At 43.2% G+C, this 22,997-nt stretch overlaps 1 protein-coding gene and 1 pseudogene across 4 annotated transcripts in view; one reads left to right on the forward strand and one right to left on the reverse strand.

Moving 5' to 3' along the window:
* CLPB (ClpB homolog, mitochondrial AAA ATPase chaperonin) overlaps positions 1–22,997 on the forward strand; it is a 146,941-nt gene that overhangs the window by 54,292 nt on the left and 69,652 nt on the right. For 2 of the 3 annotated variants that reach the window (XM_023758750.1, XM_023758751.1), the window contains exon 5: positions 5,013–5,102. The exons of the other annotated variant lie outside the window; for it this stretch is intronic. In XM_023758750.1, coding sequence (XP_023614518.1) covers positions 5,013–5,102 — 90 coding nt within the window. The remainder of the gene's footprint in view (positions 1–5,012; positions 5,103–22,997) is intronic. 3 annotated transcript variants of the gene reach the window in all.
* LOC102440198 lies at positions 17,218–17,895 on the reverse strand (annotated as a pseudogene). Its single transcript, XR_330206.3, has one exon. The product of XR_330206.3 is annotated as an NADH dehydrogenase [ubiquinone] iron-sulfur protein 8, mitochondrial pseudogene (transcript).

A 22,997-nucleotide genomic window follows, 5' to 3' on the forward strand; every position in this document is an offset into this window, starting at 1 on the left:
AGCTCTTCATTGTGGTGCAGAAGCAGCCATAGACAATGCACAATTGAATTTGCATAGATATGTTCCAATAAAACTTTATTTACAAAAATAGGCAACAGGCTGGATTTGCCCCATAGGCTGTAGTATACCTGTTCTAGGTATTTTCTCCTTCCTTCCTCTTTTCCTCCATCCCCTTCTTCCCTCCTTTCCCTCTTTCTATTTGAATCAAAGACTAGCATATAAAATACATGATGGCAGGGATCCTGTTTAACTCAATAGTGCCTAGAACAATGCTTACTTCTTTCTTTCCTTCCTTCCTTCCTTCCTTCCTTCCTTCCTTCCTTCCTTCCTTCCTTTCTTTCTTTCTCTTTTTTTTTGTCAAACTCCTGTACCTTTTCAGCTCTTATATGTTAGCCAGCCTACATTCTAGGTAGGTAGGTAGGTAGGTAGATAGATAGATAGATAGATAGATAGATAGATAGACAGACAGACAACAAAAATATTGGGAAAGGCTATTATAACTATCATGAAATAAAGCTAAAAAAAATTAAGTATCTTAGCTTATTTTGTATGACCTACAAAATTAGTGAATAGGCTTCCTTTAAAAAAATTTTTTTAATCCTCACCCAAGGATATGTTTTTATTTATTTCATTGAGAGAGGGAGAGAGAGACACACATCGGTTGTTGCCTCCTGTACACTCCCTGACCATACGTGTCCTGACTGGGGATCAAACCCACATTCTAGGTATGTGACCTGACGGGTAATCAAACCCACAACGTTTTTGGTGTATGGGATGATGTTCCAATCAACTGAGCCACCTGGCCAGGGCCTAGTGAATAGGCTTTCTATGGACTTATTTATTCATTCAAAAATAGTTTAAATTTTTTTAAAAATATGTTTTTATTGATTTTAAAGAGAGGAAGGGAGAGAAAGAGAGATATAGAAACATCTATCAGCTGCCTCCTGCATACTCCCCACCAGGGATCAAGCTCACAACCCGTGCATTTGCCCTGACGGAATGAACCAGTGACCCCTTGGTGCGTGGATGACACTCAATCCACTGAAAATTTTTTATTAATTACATGTCTATCTAGCAGGCACTGTTTTAGGCACTTGAGTTAGGATCCCTGCCATCATGTACTTTACATGCTAGTCTTTGATTAAAATGTTTATAAGGACTATATTCAAGTATAGAACCCTAGAGCACTTGGTCAGGACAAATTTGAAGCATCATTTGACATTCACAACTATAAATCTTCCAAACTTTATTTTTTTCTAGCTTCATTTCTCTATCATGTCCACAAAATTTTCAAGAGATTTTCTCAGATTTCTTGCTAAAATAAAAATATGTTTGGCAATTGTCATATTTCTTGCCCAGGAACCCTTTCTCAGGAGGATGTTAGGTAATTCTGGCAATGTCTGGTCTCCTCCTTAGGGAACCCATACTGGTACTTAAGTGTTTAAGAACTGTTTTTAAAAAAAATACACTCTAGAAATTTTGTCAGGAATCATTGATAAGCTCATTATTCTGTAGCTTACAAGATTGACCCCTCTGTGCACTTTTAAAAAAAATTCCAGACTACCCTTGCCTACCACAGTTTTCTGGCCGCTCAGCTGATTTTCCCTGGCATGTCAGTTTGGATGTGTTCTGCTATCCAAATTCATGGACTCTATGGAGTGATAGTCCTTTCAAATCATCTCAAGGCCTTTAGTTCCTTCTTAGCCATATTTTCCTCTCCTTTTTCCATTTTATTCTTTCATCCATTTAACCAATATTTATTGGTTGCCTACTGTATGCAAGCACTATACCCAGCTTTTGGTCATTCTCTTTGATGAAATAGACAGAAACAAATGAATCCTCTTTTCTCTTTTCTTCAGATGGGACTGACCTTTTCACAGGCAGTTACCTGACTTATGGGAATGTGGGAGAGGGTAGAGTAGAACAAGAGGTGCAAGCCCCTTGCCCAGAGTGTGTCTAGGCAAATTCACAGGAAGGTCACATGCTCAAGAAAGATGGACAGTCCTTCACTATTGGAGCATAGAGACAGTACCAGAGTCCATCAAATTTCTAAATGATATTTCTGTGGGCCTCAACCTGTGCTCAGTGCTAAAGGGAGGTGGTTAAGTTGTAATTTGTGACCTTGGCAAGACCTCCCTAAAACCCAATAATATATCCCTTGTCTATCATATCATATTGTGCAGATCAAGAGATAAATATGTGATGTGTGAATTGTAAAGTGTTCTACAGTTGTAATTGCTTATTAGTTTTATTTATTTGTAATCCAGCATGCATTTACTGAGTATCAGGCACTCTGCCAAATGCTGGGAATACAAAAATGAATTTACATGGTCTAGCCCCTCAGTAGTGCTCGCAGTCAAGTAAGACAGACTTATAAACAAGGCACCACAGTGCAGAGTGGTAAATGCAAAGGTAGATGTACACAGGATGTAGGTAGCGCTGATATAGGTAGAGATAAGTTCTACCTCACAGCAGGCTGGTGTCTGGGAAGTGTCACAGGGTAAGTGACTTTGAATTGGCCTTAAGGATGAGTCGAAAGTTGCCAGGCAGACTAAGAGGGATGAACCTGCCAGGCAGAAGGAGCAACATATGCAGAGACATGGGATGGGTGAGTGACAGCAGGTAGATTCCTCTGTCACATTGCTGAGAAGAATAGCAAGAAGTAAGAGTGGAGAGGAAATTGGGGTTCCACATGGGAAGGATTTTGTAAGGCAGTTCTAAGAAGCTCATACTGTTTTCTGCCATCAAAGGATTTTAAGCAGGTTATGCTCAGTTTACATTTGCATTTTAGATGGGCCATCCTGACTAGATAGGTGATGAATAATTGGAGGAGAGAGATTAGCAGTGACTCTTTTTTTTTTTTTTAATATTTTTTTATTTTTCGCTTAAAGTATTACAAAGGGTATTACATAAGTGTCCTTTTTTTTCCCCCCCCCCGCCCTTGACACATCCCTACCCTCCCTTACCCCCCAGTGTCTTATGTCCATTAGTTATGCTTATATGCATGCTCAGTTTACATTTGCATTTTAGATGGGCCATCCTGACTAGATAGGTGATGAATAATTGGAGGAGAGAGATTAGCAGTGACTCTTGACCTTTATGGGATGATGAACCCCTTTGAGAATCAGATGAGATGCTAAGCTCCTCTCCCCCAAAATGCACCTATCATTTCTGGGGATTTCTAAAAGTGATCTTTGGGAATGGAAAAATAGATTTTAGAAAAATATTAGGAGGAGCTTGAGTTCTCGGTAGAATGTGGGAATTGATGGAAAAGGAAGCCTCCATGGTGACACCTCAACTTCTGATTTGGGTAAATAGTTGGATGTATGGATCTGGAGTTTAGAGGAGAAGTCTGGCAGAAGATAGGGATTTAGGAGTCACCGGCATTTGCTGGAGAGTTAAAACAATAGATGTGATTGAAACTGCCCAAGGAAAGAAGTCCGTCACTCAGGGGACCAGCATTTAAGGTGTGAAGAGGAAAGATATTTGGTCCCCAGATAAGGGGACCAAAGGGCATTGGAGAAGTTGTCTTATATTCTCTCAAAGAGGCTCTATATCTGTTCTGCCTGTCCAGAATTGGTATAGCCTGGAGAGAAAAGAAACTCGTGCTCTCTTTGCTGAGACTTTGTAACTGATTGCCCCATTCCTTGTGAAATGCTTCTGTTTTACATATGGCCATTGCTCTTTAATAAGGAGCCTGCTCAGCTAGGCACATCACAGTATCTTCCACCCTGTCAGTGTTCATATTTCTGGGTAGGTTTGCTGGTCTAGGCAATGCAGAACTGTTTGGCATAGAAATCTTGTTGGCCTGACTATTTTGTTCCTTTCTCCAGCCCTTAAAGTGGCATATTCAGAGGCACAATGGTGTTCTGGAGAAAGGTCGGGCTTTGGTGCCAGGCAGTCATCTAAGCTGTCCCTAGCTATGTGATCTTCAGCGAGAGAATTTCAGTTTTCTCATTTGTATCATAGGGATAACAATACCTATGTTGTAGGGTTGTTAGGATGACTAGAAATAATCACATATAAAGCATAGCGACCTTTAATGAAGAATTTCTTTATGGAGGTAGGTTTTGGCTCAGTGTACTGCAGGCTCAGTACCTGCCTTAGAGGTACTGAGCAGCTCACCACTCAAGGGGGCACTGACAGAGGCTAGATGTCTATCCATCAGGGATTCTGTAGAGCAGCGGTTCTCAACCTGTGGGTTGCGACCCCTTCGGGGGTTGAACGACCCTTTCACAGGGGTCGCCTAAGACCATCCTGGGTTATATGGCCTCCAAGGTCCATGTCAGCCATGTGACTTTAGGATTTTAGAAACTGTAGGCTCACCTTCAGAGCAAGTAATGTACTTAAAAGTAGTGGGATTTGACCTGAGCTTTGGAAGGTGATGAGGAGGGGAAAAAAGAAGATTCTAAGCAGGTGACACAGCTTGAGCAAAGGCACACAGAGAGGACACGTGGAGGGGAGCATGGAGATCACAGCTGCTGCTTTACCAACTCATTCCTTGATCTTGGCCTCATTCCACTCAGTGCCTGAGCCCCACTTCAAGAGAGTTCCACTTGTGGCTGGCTGATGGGTGGTGGACCGCAATCCTCAGGTAGACGAGGCAGTAAATTAGTGGTAACAGAAAACAAGTCGCCCAGCCAGGGATGCCGCTGGCTGCTTGTAAGTAACTGTTATAAACATTGGATGTCTGGGGCTGTCAGAAATGCAAGCGAGCACTCTGAGTGCCTCTCATATGTACAATATGTACAATTAAAACAATAAAACACGGCAGAAACGTGGCCAGAGCAGACTATAAATCAGATTCTCTTCTCAGCTTCAAGTGGCAGCTGAATAAAGATGAGTTGTACAGAAACTGGGTTGGCATAGGGCCCTTCTGGGCTAGAGGGCCTGGCTTTCCAGGCTGGACCTGCCATAGTCATCCCTATCAGCCCAGGTGGCCTCCTTCCCACAGCTCCAGGGGCTGGAGGTCCTCACCTGCTGTGGCTGACCTCCCATCTCTGTGTCTTTAGATGGGGGACAGGACGGTGCAAGCTGGAGCATCACAAACCAGTGGACAAGTGCCCTGGAATACAGGAGATGGCTAGGAGTCCCCACTGGCGGTAATGGAACTGCTCTCTAATATTTCTCCCCGTCTCAGAACATGCCAAGGAATGGTCTCATTCTAGCTCATCTATTTAGTATTAAGTTAACCACCTAGCACCCACTGCGTGCCCAGCCCTACTCAGTCACAGTAGAGAAAATGTACACCCTGGGAGAGTACAAACTCAGATGGGAGTAATAAGGCTTCCAAGAAAATAAGAGTCATCTAGAGAGCTTGTTAAAAGAGATTCCTGGGCCCAACGCCCAGAAATTCTGATTTAGTAGGTCTGGGGTGGGACCTGAGGTTTTGCATTTCTAACAAGCCCCCACTCTTTGAGTAGTACGAGCTAGGCTACAGATGTTAATTGTGGCCTTGTGCTTGAAAAGCTTTAAAAACTCATCTGTACCTTCTCTTCCCTGGAAGAGACCTTATTTTGCCACTTAAGCTTCACTCCTAGAGAGGCTCTATGCTTATGCCTTGTATTATGGGCGTATAGAACACAATAGCTGCGAACCTGGAGCAATTTTCTGCACCTCTCAGAGGCTCTGTCCCCTTATTTGTAAAATAAAGGTTGTTGGGAAAGTTAGAGATAGTATATTTATGCCTAGCCTAAAACCAGAGCATAGAAGGAATCATTGTAAATTTCTGTTTTTACATCATCATCATTATCCTTATCATACACTCATGGAACTTCATGAGAACTTCAGAGTCTTTGGCACAGCCTTCCAAATGCTTTTCAGTGGTAACAACCTATTATTCAGAAAGAGGCCAACATTATTTAGAGTCCAAGGAATGGCTGTTCATCACCTGACTGTGTGACCTTGGGTAATTCTCTTTATCCATCTGAACCTTGATTATCTCATCTATAGAGAATATTTCCTATACCACAGGTTTATTGTAAAGATCAAATTGAAGTACTTATGAAAGAATTTGAGAAAATACAAGGTATCATGCAAATGTAAGGTGCTAGCTAGAACAGTGATTAACAATAATTAAGATTAATGACATGACCAAGACATTCAGCAAGGATTCAGTCAGAGGTACAGATAACAAGAACGACTAGAATTTAGAGAAGACAATCTCTGGCTGAAGCAGTCAAGAAAATAAAATGGTATTTGAGCCTTGAAGTATAAGAAGGTTTTATGGAGGGCCTGCAGGTGGGTGCAGTTGGGTGTGACCAGAGAAGAGGTGTGGATGTCCAAAACATTCAAAGGCAGGAAACAGAAAAATTGTTTCAGGCCAGCAAGTGAACTTGTTAGGGTGAAGCATCCGCACAGCAAAAGATTCATTTTAGGGAGTAATGAGCAGTTAGTAAACTGGGACCAGATCAAATGCTTAGACTTTGTGTCCTTTAGATAGAGAGGAGCCTTGGAGGTCCTATAGGATAGGGCACCATGGGAACTGATTCCTTCCAGGGTGGAGCATTGGGGAGGTGATAATACAGTGACGCTGTTGGTGATAGCTTTAGCAGCAGCAGCAACATTTAGTAATACTACGTGCTACAACCCTATGATGTAGGCGCCAAAGGACACTGAGGCCCAAAGATAATGTCAAACATCAGCAGAACTGTCTCCTGCTCTTGTCTCCAGCAACCATATCAGTCTGTTCTCCCCCGCCCCCCCCCCACCCCCCATTGGTAGTCAACTCAGAACCTCCGGCTTGTCCAAAGCTTGGGTATCTGCCAGGCCAAAAGCTGTTTGGGCAAGTTATTATTTTTTATAATGTCCCTGACTCTTCCTCATCATTGTCATAGCCTTGTTGCACCTCCAGGGCCATGGTTCTACATGTCATTTCTCAGCAGTGCTGTCCACTAGAGAGTCACCAAGATGAACACTGTCAATCCATCAGGCCTTTTGGCCAACTACAAGATTAAGTGTATCAGTGAGTAGGTTAATTGTGTTCATCCTTCTAGCCCTCCAAACCTGTATATTTGACTAGGAGAGGGAAATAGACTAGTTGACATGTTTTATTAAAAAGAATAAATTTGATGCATTTATAAAAATAAGAAAACGTGGGATGGGGTAGCAAAGAACTAGTCTTGTGATTTTTAACTGATTTACATATTTTGTGTATAAATATTTTTTCATCAAAAGTTCCAAATCAAGGATGGGTCCCACACACCACACAAAATATATTAGAGACATTTATATGGATAGCAGGAAGGGAGACAGAGGGCTGAAATTTTCCAGGCACCCAATGATTGATGGGGGCTGAGGCTCCCCCTGACGCTTTATTGAGTTTCCGATGATTATCTCTCGCTGAGACATTTTTTACAGATGACGGTCGAGCTGTCACAATGGACCATGGGGGAAAAAAACCCAACAATAATAACACTTTAATCTTTTTACTGCACTGCTCCCTAGTATCTCAGATTCATCTTCCCTGACGCACGCAGTTCATTATTCTGCCCCTCCCTGGATGGGAAATAAAGGAAAATAAATATATATGTAGACACACTTACCACATACATACACACACACACACACACACACAGTGTATAAAAGAGACCACCTCAGAACCAGAGAGGGACAGAATTTATTGTTCTTTTTGCAAGTGTTGAGGTTTATTAGTAAAGATGCTGGGTTGGCTTGGAATTGGCTATTAATTACAGCATTTTGTATTTGTTTTTTATTGTAAGTTTTTAACATCTTGAAGAAAAGGCAGAAGGAGAGGTAAGCAGGTGTAGAGAAGGAAGCGCAGAGGGACCTAGTTTGGCCAACCAAGTAACAGAGCTGGCTAAGAGGCAAAGAGAGCAGGCTCCTTCCTCTTGTTGCCAGCCCTGCCTAGAGGATCCCTGCAGCGGAAATAATACTGCTTTGGATGGGGGGGGGGGGGGGGGGTCTGGAGCAGGGATAGTGAGGAGAATGTGAGCTTAGAGTAATTATAGGACATATCAAAGGCAATTCTAGCATGTTACCTCTCTGTTAGGAGAGATGGGAAGTAGAAGAGGCTCAAATGGAGTGTTGATGGGTCTATAGTTAATGGAGTAACACTTTGCCTTATCTTTGGATTTTTAAAAACGTAGTCAGAATGGTATAAAAGAATTCCCATGTACCATCAGTTCCCTTCAACAATTAGCACATGGCCAATGTTGTTTCCGCTATACTCCCCATCCACTTCCCCCCACCTCCCATATATATATGTGTATGTGAGTGTGTTTGTTTGTTTTGTTTTTTCAAGAGGAAGGGAGAGAGAGATAGAAACATCAATGATGAGAGAATCATTGATCGGCTGCCTCCCACACGCCCCTTACTGGGGGTTGAGCCTGCAACCCAGGCATGTGCCCTGACCAGGAATCAAACTGTGACCGAAGGGAGAGAGAGATAGAAACATCAATGATGAGAGAATCATTGATCGGCTGCCTCCCACACGCCCCTTACTGGGGGTTGAGCCTGCAACCCAGGCATGTGACCAGGAATCAAACTGTGACCTCCTGGTTAATAGGTCCATGCTCCATTCCTTCCAGGGTGGAGCATTGGGGAGGTGATAATACAGTGAAATTGCTTTTCATTGATTTTTAGAGAGAGTAAAAGGGAGGCAAGGAGGGAGGGAGGGAGGGAGGGAGGGAGGGAGGGAGGGAGGGAGAAGAGAGAGAGAGGGAGAGAAACATTGATGTGAGAGAGACACATTGATCAGTTACCTCTCGTACACACCCCCAGGGATCAAACCTACTACCTGTGTATGTGCCCAGACTGGGAATAAAACCCACGACTTTTCTGAGCCACACTGGCCAGGGCATATTTTTACTATCTCTGAGACATATCAATAGCAATAATAGAATCTGATTTAGATCCTGATTCAAACAAACTATAAAATTGCAATTGTAAGACAATTAGAAATTTGAACATCTTTGAATTTGATGGTGTGAAGGTGAAACATGGGTTCTGGAAAGCTCCACCTACGTCTGTGGTCAAAGGAGGGTTCTGGGTCAGTGAGGATTCCAGGACCACAGACAGGGTCAACAGCCTATCCGTTAAAATTCTAGGTCAGTCTTCTGCTCTCCTCCTTCCCTTTTATGGGAATGAGAGAAGACAGGCTTGGGGTTCTTATGGAAAGGCTGTACTTGTATCTCCACTGGAGTAAGTGTTGAGCCAGTCTTCTCTTCAACTCATCAAATCTTTTCTGAGCTCCTACTATGCCACCTCATTATTACCTTATCATAGTGTGCCACCTCCCATGCTACATTATGATGAGGTAATAATGAAGTGAGCAGCGTCCTCTTCTTAAGGAGAAACCTTCCAGTCCATTGGCAAGAGAGCATGGTGTCTGTAAGAACCATTTTCAAGCAAGGTCTGGTCTTCCAGCCATAGGCCAGCCTAGTTGACCACACGTGCCTTCTCTGTATGAAGGATAAGGAGATCTGTAAGACACAGTATCTATCCTTCCAGAACCTGTTTTCTGCTTGGGGAGACAGCTTAATAACCATTCACTAAAGTATTTATTGAGCACCTGCCATGTTCAAGAGTATACACGTGAAGCAATCTGAGAACACTTAAGACTATGTAAAAGAAAATGTTAACTAATTTGATGTAGACTATACATTACCTGGATGTATACAGAAGAGGGAGATCAGTAAAAGTAAGGCTGCTTGAATTGTAAATGATGGGTAAAACATAGATAAATAAAAGGAAGGAATAGTGAAACCATATAGAAAAAAGAGTACAAGCCTTGGGTTGAACAGACCAGCTCTGTCATTAACTACTGATGTGACATGAGACAAGCTGCATAACCTCTCCAAGTCCTGGTTTCTTCATTAATAGGAATAATGACATGTATGGTTCTTGTGAGGAAAATAGTTGTGAAGTTCCTAGCACAATACCTGTCACATAATAAGTGTTTAATAAATTCAGGCCATATGGGTATTGGAGGAAGACTCTTAGTCCTTGGGATATTAGCCTTCAGGACTCACCCGTGACCTTCTGCTGAGTATGAAATGTGCTTCCTGCAGTGAGCCTGCCATATTCTACAGCAGTGGTTCCCAAACTTATTTGGCCTACCGTCCCCTTTCCAGAAAAAATATTACTCAGCGCCCCCTGGAAATTAATTTTTTTAAAATTTTAATAGCAATTAAACAGAAAGATATATGTATTAATGTTTCTACCTTTTTCGTAAAATATAGTAAAGAAAGGTGTAAATTAGAAACATTGAAGTTTGAAATTATGAAACTATTTATTGAACTCAGAATAGAAAGGTAATACAAAAAAAGTTAAAACAAATGCACCTGTGGCCATCACCGCCCCCCTGGATCGCTGCAGTGCCCACCAGGGGGCGGTAGCGCCCATTTTGGGAATCACTGTTCTACAGTGTTAGTGTTAGTGGTGATTCTGGCCAGAGTTAGAGTGGCATCAGGAAGAGGGAAGGGCACAATAATAAATATATTACCATTTATTGAGTCCTTACTACATGCCAAGTAATTTTCTGAGTTCCTTATATACATTTTTTCATGTAACAGCTTTATTGAAATTTAATTCACATGCTATACAATTCAGTCACTTAAAGTGTATAATGCAGTGGTTTATAGTATATTCACAAGAGTCGTGCAGCTATCACCACAATTAGTTTTAGAACATTTTCATTACCCCATAAATAAATCCCATACCCATTATTAATCATTCCCCATTTTATCTCTCAACTTCCCTAGAACTTGACAATCACTAACTAATCTACTTTCTGTCTCCATAGATTTGCCTGCTTTGGACATTTCATATAAATGGAATCATACAACATGTGTTCTTTTGTGACTGGCTTCTTTCTTTAGCATGTGTTCAAGGTCCAGCAATGTTATAGCACATGCCCTAGCCAACCTGGCTCAGTGGATAGAGCATCGGCCTGTAGACTAGAGAGTTCCAGGTTCAATTCTGGTGAAGGGCATGTTTCTCAGTTGCAGGCTCAATCCGTGGCCCTGATCAGGCGTGTGCGGGAGGCAGCCAATCAATGTGTCTCTCTGACATGGATGTTTCTCTCTCTTTCTCTCTCCCTCCCACTCCCTTTAAAAATCAATGGAAAAATATCCTCAGGTGAGGATTAACAGCAAAGAAAAAATGTTGTGGCATGTATTAGTACTTTATTCCTTTTCCATAGTCAAATAATATTCCATTAATGGCTATGCCACATTTTATTTATCCATTCATCAATCGAGGGACATCTGGGTTGTTTCTACTTTTGGCTATTACGAATAATGCTATTATGAATGTTTGTGTACAAGTTTTTGTGTGGACATAATGTTTTCATTTGGGGGGTGTGCGTTATATCTGGGAGTAGAATTGCTGGGTCATATAGTAAGTCTGTGTTTAACCTTTTGAGGAACTGCCAGACTGTTTTCCAAAGTGGCTGCAATATTTTACATTCCCACCAGCCATGTATGAGGAATCCAGTTTCTCTGCATCCTTACCATTACCTGTTATTGCCTGTGTTTTTTACTTTAGCCACCCTAAAGGATGTGAAATGGTATATTGTGGTTTTGAATTGCATTTCCCTGTTGGCTAATGATGTTGGGCTTCTTTTTGTGGGTTATGTGTGGTTTTTTTTGGCCATTTGTATTTTCCAAAAATACCTTTGGAAAAATATCTACTCAGATCCTGTGTGCATTTCTTAATTGGGTTTATCATCGAATCTTATTAGGTCGGTGATATTATTTATTTTGCTGGTGAGGAAACAAAGTCTCACAGATGTTAAGGATTTTGATCAGAGTCACACAGTTGGTGAGTTTTGCTTCCCAGGCGGGCTGACTGTGACCTCTCTGCTCTTTCTAATAACACAGTGCTGCCCACTGAGGATTCACTGAAGGATCACCACAGTCCTCTTTTGGGAGCCTCAACCAGCAGGAGGGGAGGAATTGAAAGTCTATATTGAGAAATTAACTGGGACCAGGAATGAGAAGCTTCTGAAAGTCAAACAGAAGAATGTGGATATTATGGGTTCCAGGACAGGAGAGATACATTAATTTGAAAATTGCCATTTCCTAGGTGCCAATTACTTCCTGTTTCCCTCACTATAGTCCATCGTTTCTAATTTTCACAGCAACCCAATTAATAGATACTAATGTCCTGATTTTACCAATAAGAAATTTGAGGCCCAGAGGGATGGAGTAATTTTCCAGAGTCATCAGGATTAGAATCCATGTCTCTCTGACTCGAAATTCTGAATTCTTTCCTTTCAGAGATACTTTATAAAAGAAAGATTATTTTATACTATTTGTAGCGTTTACATGCTCTTGAGGGTAGAGCCCATTCTCTGTCCCCATGGCCCAGCCTGTACAAAGTACTTAATAAAATGTTTAGTGGATGAATGAGGAAACAGACTACAGTGTATTGTGTAGAAGGACCTAATTCCACCTGGGATTTTTGGAGGGAGATGAGCTAATAAGTGAGATATTGGAGGTCTCATCGCAAGGCTTGGTGTCCTGGGAGCTTGGGTCTAACTTTGTAAACATGGGGCTTGGGAAGAATGTTCTGATGCCCAGACGTCCTTTGCTTTCTTAGAGCAGGATCAGGCAGGTTTGGCCAGTCTTACATCTGTTTAGTGTTCTTCACAGAACATTAGAGTCTTGGGGGAACAACACAATGGGCTTTTTAAAATGTGTATTCCCAGGTGCTGCCTGCTGAATCTAAATTGTTGAAGTGGGGGCCCAAGATTCAGTGTTTTGTTACAAGTTACCCAGGTGGTTGTGTTTGTTTTTTAATATATTTTTGTTGATTTCAGAGTGGAAGGGAGAGGGGGAGAGAGATAGAAACATCAATGAGAGAGAATTTTTGATCGGCTGCCTCCTGCATTCCCCACACTGGGGACTGAGCCCACTACCTGGGCATGTGCTCTGACCAGGAATTGAACCATGACCTTCTGGTTCATAGGTCAATGCTCAACCCCTGAGCCACATCAGCTGGGTCCCACAAAAGTTTGAGAAACATTGATGTAGAAAAACTCCATTTTAAAAATAGGGGACCACAGAGGGATTGGGACACATATCAAGTTAGTGAAAGCCATTTTTAAACCCAGTTCTCTTGTCTCCTGGTTTATTGTTCTTGTTGTTCCCCATGTTGCTTAATTTGTTAACAAAAACAATTGTATGCCCATAGCTTTCCAGATAGAGTCCGAACCCCTCTCAAGATCAGGCCTCTGCCTTCCTGGGCAACCTCATCTCTGCCTACTGCTCCACCCACCTTCACTCAGCATTCCAGGCTCACCGAAGGACTTCCAGTTTCTTGGATGAATGAACAGGCAATACAGTCTTTACCCTCTGGTCTTTGCAAATGATACTTCCTGTCCTGGAATGCCTTTCTTCCCCTCGCCACCTGTCAAGCTCCCCTTCATCCTTAGAACAGTTCTCCTGGGAGATTCCTCCCCAAGCCACATGACACGTGTGCCATCTGTGCTGCCATCAGACCCTGTGCATGCATACCTCTCATAGCACTTTCTGTATTGCGGTGCCATGGGTGGTGTGCCTATGGGCAGGTAGATGAATGAAGTCTCAAGCTGCATGAAAAACTGAAGTGATGCTGTCTGAAGTACATACAAAAAATGTTGTGCTAGTTACTGTCATCAATGAGGAGCCTAGGGGAGTTTTGTTCTAAGTGGGGAGTCAGAACAGAAGGGAAAATTTTAACACAATAAAATATTACAAGGGGTGTTGTAAGATAATATATAATTAACTGGTAGATGAGTACACATAATTAACGTGACAGTTATCCAGGGCAGTGCTGGGGGGAGAGGACTTCCTGGAAGAGGAGGCCTTGAATTGGGCTTTAAATAACAGGTAGAATTTGGAGAGGAAAGCAGGCTGTCTAGGCCTTACACTCTCCAAGGATGGTCTCATGTTGACCCAACACAGGGAATCTCCCTCTTGCCCCATCCTCTGGCTGATGACAAATGCAACATGCAGAGCTGACAGTGCCCACAGAGGTTGAGGAAGCAGCCTGCAATGTGGACAGTAGGATGGCCATCTCTCAGGTTGTAGTAAGGATTTAATGTGGTTGTAGATACAAAACACCTTGTAGATACTCAAGACTCAAGAATTTAGCTTAGTCCCTTAGCTTCAAGCCAGCTTAGGTGACCCTAGGTTATGTGAGGTTTGACTTTGTGGACAATTGCAGAAACTATGCAGTATGGAGGACGGAGCCAGGTAGGTTTGAGGTCTAGTCCTAGTTCACCACCCACTAGCAGTGCGAGTTGGGCAGGCCGCCTAACTTCTTTACCTCTATCTCTTGCTCAATAGAGAATAGAACTTGACCCATCTGCCCTAGATTGTCATGAGGGTAGGGAATGATTGCATTGTAGTACTCACTAAACTGTAAAATGCTGCACAAATGTAAGGGGTTATTCTTGAGTTTGTCATATTAGTTGTAGAGGTTCCCTCTCAAAGAGACGTGCTCACATCTTTAAAGACAGGACACTGTTGGACACTCCATGACATTAGATTGCACAGCCCCTGGGAGTGGTGGGTAGAGACTGAGCTGAGGGAATGGGGCTTGTATCTAGGGTTGCCTTTCCTCTGCACAAGGCAGCAGTAAGTAATAAATGTTTTGTTATCTGGAGACCACCCATCTTGCCTCATATACCTTTTATCAAAATTTCCCCCAATAGACTTAGCAGTGCGAGGACACGAGCCATGTCTGAGTCATTTCCGTGTCCCTAGTATCTAACCCAGCCGTGGGCAAACTACGGCCCTCGGGCCGGATCGGGCCCGTTTGAAATGAATAAAACTAAAAAAAAAAAAAAGACCGTACCCTTTTATGTAATGATGTTTACTTTGAATTTATATTAGTTCACACAAACACTCCATCCATGCTTTTGTTCCGGCCCTCCGGTCCAGTTTAAGAACCCATTGTGGCCCTCGAGTCAAAAGGTTTGCCCACCCCTGGTCTAACCCAAGGGAGAAAGCAGCATTAGTAAATGTTTTGGTAATGTTTTTTAAGCCTATCATCACATTTGACTCTCATAATATTTAAATACTTAGTGTTCCTCAAATTATTGCTTATCATACCCATTGTATCATACCCAAAGTAAATGGCAGAACTAAGAGTCAGGAGTCCATGGCTCCTTTATCTTAAATCACTGTTTCTCATTGTGGGAGGTAGTGGGTTTGGTTGGTTGGTTGGTTGGTTGGTTTTGGTTTTAGTTTTTTTTGTTTTTTTTGGGGGGGGGTGCAGTTTCAGCTCAGGAATGGCCAGGGCTGCATGAAGGGCTTCAGGTACTACTTTCACTTCTGCTGACTCTTGGCACTGCTGAGGCTAGGGAATCCTGCAGAGTATCTCTCAGGTACATACTTGCCATGGCACCCAGGCATAGACTTTGCAACATCAAAAAGTCAGAGGTGAGAGCAGAAAGATAACAAAGTGAGGGTTTGTCACTCTCCCTGTGGCTTGGAGGGGAAGCAGGAGCCTAAGCCCATCTTCCCAGTGCTGGAGACAGGCTAGTAGATGTCTTTGTTGGGAAGGGTATGGTTCACTGGCTGAGGACCACCTGTAAACACGGGGCCACAAAATACCACCGTGGTGGCCAGCTGGTGAGCCAGTCTTGAATGAGTCACTTTAGCTTCCGTTGATTTGCGTACTTTTCTTCAGTGGAGGGGGTAAGTGCGTGAGGGTGTGTGCTGTACCTACTTCTCCCCACAACTTTCCACCTTTGAAAGAAAAGAATATGAAATCTAATGAGCTGGGGATTTCAGCAAGATGATGTGGGACAAATTGGGGGAGAGAGATTATTATTGATAAGAGCATGAAACGGGCCTTGCTCGACCACCAGCTGATTGTGGCCCTTCTCAACTTCAGTTCCTTACTTGTAAAATGGGGAGAGTAAACTTACACCTCACAGATTATTCTGAAATAAATAAGTGAAAATATTTTACAGGTTTTAATGTATTACTCAGTTCCAAAGAGTGTTCTGTGGAACACCAGCATTGCAGGATTTTAATAAGGGTTAGGTGGAGAGAGGCTGTCAAAACCAGGAACTGCCGAGTAACACCAAATTGAACAGATGGTTCTTAACCAAGAACTGTGCCTTTCTGAGGGGAATGGTGTGTGCAGGATTCCCCAAATGGACCTCTTTCACAGAGAGAATACACTTTGGAAGCACAAGATTAGACAGTAAGGATAACAGCTGACATTTACTGAGAGGTACTGTATGCCAGGGGCTGCTCCAAGCCCCTTTACTCATAGTGTCTCATTTAACCCTTACAGTATCCCTGGGAGAGTACTGTTATCATCTCCATTTACAGATAAAGAAACTTGGCACAGAGAGGGTAGGTAGTTACCCAATATTACAGTCAGCAAATTCAGGACTGAGATCCAAACATAGGTGGTCTGGCTCCAGAGCTCACCTATTTAACAGCCACACACTAGTGCAGCGGTTCTCAACCTGTGGGTCGCGACCCCTTTGGCGGTTGAACGACCCTTTCACAGGGGTCGCCTAAGACCATCCTGCATATCAGATATTTACATTACGATTCATAACAGTAGCAACATTACAGTTATGAAGTAGCAACGAAAATAATTTTATGGTTGGGTCACAACATGAGGAACTGTATTTAAAGGGCCAGAAGGTTGAGAACCACTGCACTAGTGCCTCCACTAAATACTTGTTGGCTGACATTATCATCCCCAAAACAAGGTAACATCAGAACTTGTTTATGAATTATGTATTTAATTTGCTAGTTCAACAAATATTTATCAAGCACGTATTTATGACCAGATACCGTACTGGGCACTGGGGACACAATTGTGGAGAAGACGGTCACACTTCTGTTTTCACGAGCTTTTTGCCTAGTGGAGAACGTAGTCAAGAAAACAGGTGATTGCAATAGAATGTAATAAATACTTAATCGGAAGATGTCTAAGGTGCTGGGTAGCTCTTAGGAGTAGTAACTGTTTCGAACTTGGAAAGAATCACTAGAAGAACTGATTTCTAATCAGAGGCCTAAAAATGAATTGGAGTTAGCCAACTGAAGGCATGGAAGAGGAGAAGATGTTCCAGGCAGTGGAATGGTAATTGCAAAAGCTCAGAGGCAAAAAAACAAACAAACAAACAAACAAAAACATTAGAAAGGGATGGTGAGAAATGAGACCTCAGAGGTGAGCAAGGGCCCTCCTATAATTTCTTTCTTTCTTTCTTTTTTTTGTGGGGGTCAGAGCTTCTTTATTGGCAGCAGGGGCCATGGGCCAGCTGGGCAGTGTCACCAGTAGAGGTAGTCAGCCTGGATGTTGGCAGCGATCTCGGCCTCCCACTTGTCCCCATTGTTCAGCAGCTTCTCCTTGTTATACAGCAGCTCCTCGTGCGTCTCCGTGGAGAACTCAAAGTTGGGGCCCTCGACAACGGCATCCACAGGGCAGGCCTCCTGGCAGAAGCCACAGTAGATGCACTTGGTCATGTCGATGTCATAGCGAGTGGTCCGGCGGCTGCTATTGGCTCGCGGCTCAGCCTTGATGGTGATGGCCTGGGCCCGGGCAGACAGCCTCGCAAAGCTTGCATGCGATGCAGCACTCCTCCCCGGACGGGTATAGGCGCAGCGCATACTCCCCACGGAAACGTGGGCTCAGCGGGCCCTTCTCAAAGGGGTAGTTTATGGTGGCTGGCTCAGGGTCATGCTCAGTCCTCGGATGAGTTCAGTCCACAGAAGGGTTTGAGCTGCCCGGTCAGTCACTGACTTCATGTCCATCGAGGGCTCTCGCAAGTTCACGTACTTGTAGGTGTCTGCCACTGCACTGCTGTGGAGGCTGCGGGCACTGGGATGCCCTGCACGAACAGCCTGGGCCAGGGCCCGAAGCACTGAGGGTGTAGTCGGGCAGTGCATCTTGAAGCGTTGCCTCTCCTTCCCCTACCAATTGGCCTGCTCGCCGAGAGGCAGAGCCTACCCCCTGGATGCTGCCATTCCCTCCTATGATTTCTTAATAGTCAGGCTATGACAGTGATGGCGAACCTTTTGAGCTCGGCGTGTCAGCATTTTGAAAAACCCTAACTTAACTCTAGTGCCGTGTCACATATAGAAATTTTTTGATATTTGCAACCATAGTAAAACAAAGATTTATATTTTTGATATTTATTTTATACATTTAAATGCCATTTAACAAAGAAAAATCAACCAAAAAAATGAGTTCGCGTGTCACCTCTGACATGCGTGTCATAGGTTCACCATCACTGGGCTATGATGTCAGCACTCTGGTGACATTTGTCTCTGAACTGAATAATCCAGCTGTGTTTCCTAAATTTGTCTGCTTTTTATGGTAAGTACCCTAGGTATGGCTCTATAATTGCACTTGTGAAACATATTATATAATTTGTTCAGTGGTATGATTCTTGCATTAGACTCTTTTTTTTTAAATTAAATCTTTATTGTTCAGATTATTACAGTTGTTCCTCTTTTTTCCCCCCATAGCTCCCCTCCACCCAGTTCCCACCCCACCCGAAGCCCTTACCCCCATCCTCATCCATAGGTGTATGATTTTTGTCCAGTCTCTTCCCGCACCCCCCACACCCCTTTCCCCCCCACTGCCTGAGAATAGTCAGTCCACTCCCTTTCTATGCCTCTGATTCTATTATATTCACCAGTTTATTCTGTTCATCAGATTATTAATTCACTTGATTTTTAGATTCACTTATTGATAGATGTGTATTTGTTGTTCATAATTTGTATCTTTACCTTTTTCTTCTTCTTCCTCTTCTTAAAGGATACCTTTCAGCATTTCATATAATACTGGTTTGGTGGTGATAAACTCCTTTAGCTTTTTCTTATCTGTGAAGCTCTTTATCTGACCTTCAATTCTGAATGATAGCTTTGCTGGATAAGTAATCTTGGTTGTAGGTTCTTACTATTCATCACTTTGAATATTTCTTGCCACTCCCTTCTGGCCTGCATAGTTTCTGTTGAGAAATCAGCTGACAATCGTATGGGTACTCCCTTGTAGGTAACTAACTATTTTTCTCTTGCTGCTTTTAAGATTCTCTCTTTGTCTTTTGCCCTTGGCATTTTAATTATGATATGTCTTGGTGTGGTCCTCTTTGGATTCCTTTTGTTTGGGGTTCTCTGCGCTTCCTGGACTTGTAAGTCTATTTCTTTCACCAGGTAGGGGAAGTTTTCTGTCATTATTTCTTCAAATAGGTTTTCAATATCTTGCTCTCTCTCTTCTGGCACCCCCATAATTCGGGTGTTGGTATGCTTGAAGTTGTCCCAGAGGCTCCTTACACTATCTTCATATTTTTGGATTCTTTTTTCTTTTTGTTTTTCTGGTTGGGTATTTTTTGCTTCTTCGTATTTCAAATCTTTGACTTGATTCTTGCGATCCTCTAGTCTGCTGTTGGAACTCTGTATAATATTCTTTATTTCAGTCAGTGTATGTTTAATTTCTAGTTGGTCCTTTTTCATATCCTCGAGGGTCTCACTAGATTTCTTGAGGGTCTCACTAAATTTATCGGTGGTTTCAAGAAAAGTCTTGAAAAACCTTATAAGCGTGGTTTTGAACTCTATATCCAGTAGTTTGCTTTCCTCCATTTCTGTCATTTGTGACCTGTTTCTTTGTCTCCACATTTTTTTATGCTTCCCTGTGTTGATAGAGTGGCTTTGTGTGCTAGGTGTCCTATAGGGCCCAGTGGCTCAGCCTCCCCAATTACCTGAGGTGGACACTCTTGGTGCACCCCTTTGTGGGCTTTGTGCACAGTCTTCTTGTAGTTAAGCCTTGATTGTTGTAGGTATCACTGGGAGGAATTGACCTCCAGGCCAATTGGCTGTGAGAATCAGCTGTGTCTACAGTGGGAGAACTTCTGTGCTGGAGACACCCTTCTGGAGCAAGACTTGCTTCAGTGGGGCTTTGGTGCTCACTGAGTCTGCCCCCTGAGTGTGTCCCTTATGGATCTGAGGAGTTGTAATCTGGATGGTCCCACTCTGACCACTGGGTACACTGGCTCTTGGATCTCTAAGGAGGTGCTAATTTAGCCTCTGCTTGAGGCTACCCAGCAGGAGCGATGGAGAGATCTGCAGATTGCTCTTCTTTGGGGTTTGGAGGTGCCCAGATGAGGCCAAGCTGTGAAGCAATGCAAGCTGCTGTGGGGCCTTGGGCCTTCTTTTGGAAGTTCTGGGTCTCTGGCTCAGCTGCAGTTTGTTAGGTAATTTTCAGATTGCAAAGGGCCAGGCCCTTTCATATGCAAAAGCCTCTGCTCACAGCTTGGGTGGGGCGGGGTCTCAGGGAATCAACGGGGCGGAGCAAACAGCTATGGCTGATCCTCAGTGCTACCCTAAGAGGCCCCGCGTCTCAGTGTCCCGGTAATCGCTGCAAGCACCTCTGAGAGAAAGCCGCCCTCGAGTTCCAACCGATGCCAGACAGGCCAGTTTCTCCCCGTATGAGTCTAGGTCCCCAGAGACTCGCCCAGAACTGGAGTTCAGAGCAGTCGGGAGCTTGTGTCTCCCTCCAGATTGAAAAAGACAACCGTGTCCTCAGTTGCCAGCCCTTTCCACGTGCACCTCCGTACCTCTGCACTTTACTTCTGCACCTCCTCTGAGACTCAGTGTGCTTTTCTCTTTCCTTCTAGTTGTAGAATTTCCACTCAGCCAGCCTTCCTGTGGTTCTGGATGATGTCCGTTTTGTCTTTTAGTTGTATTTTTGAAGTGGTTGTGCGAGGCAGCAATTTCCAGTGTTTACCTATGCCGCCATCTTGGTTTCCTCGGTTACAGTTCACTTCAGTTGAAGGATACAGACTTAAATAAACCAGTCGCGGGGAAAAGACACACAGAGCAATCTAGAAAAGTACTAAATGTGGAGCTTCTAGTTGCTCTTTTCTCAGGGAGTCAGGTACAGCTTTGCTTCCCCAGTACCGATGCTTGACAGCGTGCACAGAGCATTGCCAGCCGGAGAAGCTTGCTTGAGCTTTGGTGTCCAGTTTGCATTAGACTCTGATTCATTAGTATACCTCCAGCAGCTACCACCATGCATTGGTGCTCATTAAGTGTTGTTTGTTGAATGAATGGTGTGTTTTCTTTGTAAAATGGATTACACCCTTCTTGCTTTCTTGAACCAACTATCACTTTTCTTCAGGTTCATTATTGTGTCCAGCAGTTAATGTCCTATGGGCAATTCAGTGGTGCCCTTAGGGGTTTTTGAGGTGCAGTATTCTGTGGATTTCTTTTTAGCTTTTTATTGTTCTTTTCCCTCCCTGCCTGGCCACCACTTGATTGTAATCAGTCTGCTTGATTATGAAGCCTCCTCCCCAGCTTTATTGTTTTCTTCTCCTAATCTGCAGAGAGCTGGAAACAAAGATCACTTACTATTATTTGATAAGACTGTTTGCCACTAAGAGTTGGTAATCTCTCTGAGTTAGGTCTCTAAAGGGCTCTCTTATGGGAAAAATGCATATGCGACTTGTGTGTTAGCTGCTCAGAGGCCTTCTTCCTGTTCTCCCTACTCCAGGAAAGGTCAGATAACACTCCAGGTGTGGAGGGGAGGAAGTTATCGGTCTGGAAGCCTCTGTGTGGTGCAGAATTGCTGATTGACTATTGAGTCCATAGGCCACAAGAAAGTGTGGTCTAGTCTCAGCTGCATACTCCACCAACTTCATTTTGGCCAAACATTTGAAATACTCCCACCTAAGCTAGCTACAGATCTCAGGCCGTTACCTGTTAAGGCAAGTTCTGCAGAAAGTATGGTGCACCTTCACCTGAGCAGGAAAAGGAGGGAGAATAAGAGTCAAGGCTGGGGCCAGACATCTAGACTCTGAGCTCCTTTCTTTGGGATCTGATTTGCTCATTTGCAAAATTAGGATGCCAGCATGATATGGTGGAGAGAAAGAGTAAAGACTCAGATTAGACATGGGTTCTAATCCTCCCTCAACCACGTACAAGGGCGGGCAAAAGTAGGTTTATAATTGCAAGTACATGAAACACAGATTTTATTCTTGTACTAGTATTTATTAATTATTATGATTTATTTGTATTATAACTCTAAACCTACTTTTGCTCACCCCTGTATTAGCTGTGTGACCTCTGTGTTTCAGTTTTCTCATCTATAAAATGAGAATGATAATACCCACTATATAAGATAGTTATGAGAATTAAATAGATTGTGTGAAGCTACCTTGCCAGGCACAGAGTAGAAAAAGGTCAGTAAATGAGATCTGTTAGTATTAGGAGAAGGCATGACAGTCTTTGGCTTTTTGAACTTTAAATAGGAAGGGAGGGAAAAATGCATGGACACTATTCTAATACCACTTACTTGGAAAAGAATGGTTTAGGAATTGCCTGATGCTTTTAACTACCTAGGCAAGGTTACCTGTTGGCTGAATTACACCCCCTTACCCAGTGGGGGGTGAGAGGAACCTACCTCTTGCAGACCCTGTGCTCTGGGCTAGAGAAGGGGGTTCAGGTAGGTAGGACCCAAATTCCACTCCCAATGAACTCAGTTCAGGAGGGAACATAACAGTTACTCTGATAATTGGGGCAGAAAGAAACCCCATCACCTAAGTATTATAGTTGTTTTATGGGGTCTCAGGTCCCAAGGGAGGACCTCAGAGGTGGGGTAACCTTCCAATTTATTTTCCAGACTGGGACTGTCCAGGACAACAGGCATAAACCAGGTTCGTCCCGGATGTGTGTGGTCACCCAACCCATAGGGTCCTATAAAAGTGACAGAACTGGTTTTAGGTTATTTAATATGAAATTGGAGAGGGAGAGTCATGAATACTAGCACTAGAGTGAGCCTAGGATTTTTGGTTCTTTGATCACATGAAATACTTTTTAATCTTACCTTTAAAAACATGTTCACAGTGCATTTATTAAGGGTAAAAAAGCATATTACAAAATTGCAATGTAGTAAATTCCAATTCTATAGGATATATATGTATGTGTGTATATACATATATATATATATATGTGTGTGTGTGTGTGTGTGTGTGTGTGTGTGTGTGTGTATGTGTGTGTGTGTGCGCGTGCGAGGGTGCC

This window comes from Myotis lucifugus, unplaced genomic scaffold, assembly GCF_000147115.1.
Source record: "Myotis lucifugus unplaced genomic scaffold, Myoluc2.0 scaffold_138, whole genome shotgun sequence".
Lineage (NCBI taxonomy): Eukaryota > Metazoa > Chordata > Mammalia > Chiroptera > Vespertilionidae > Myotis > Myotis lucifugus.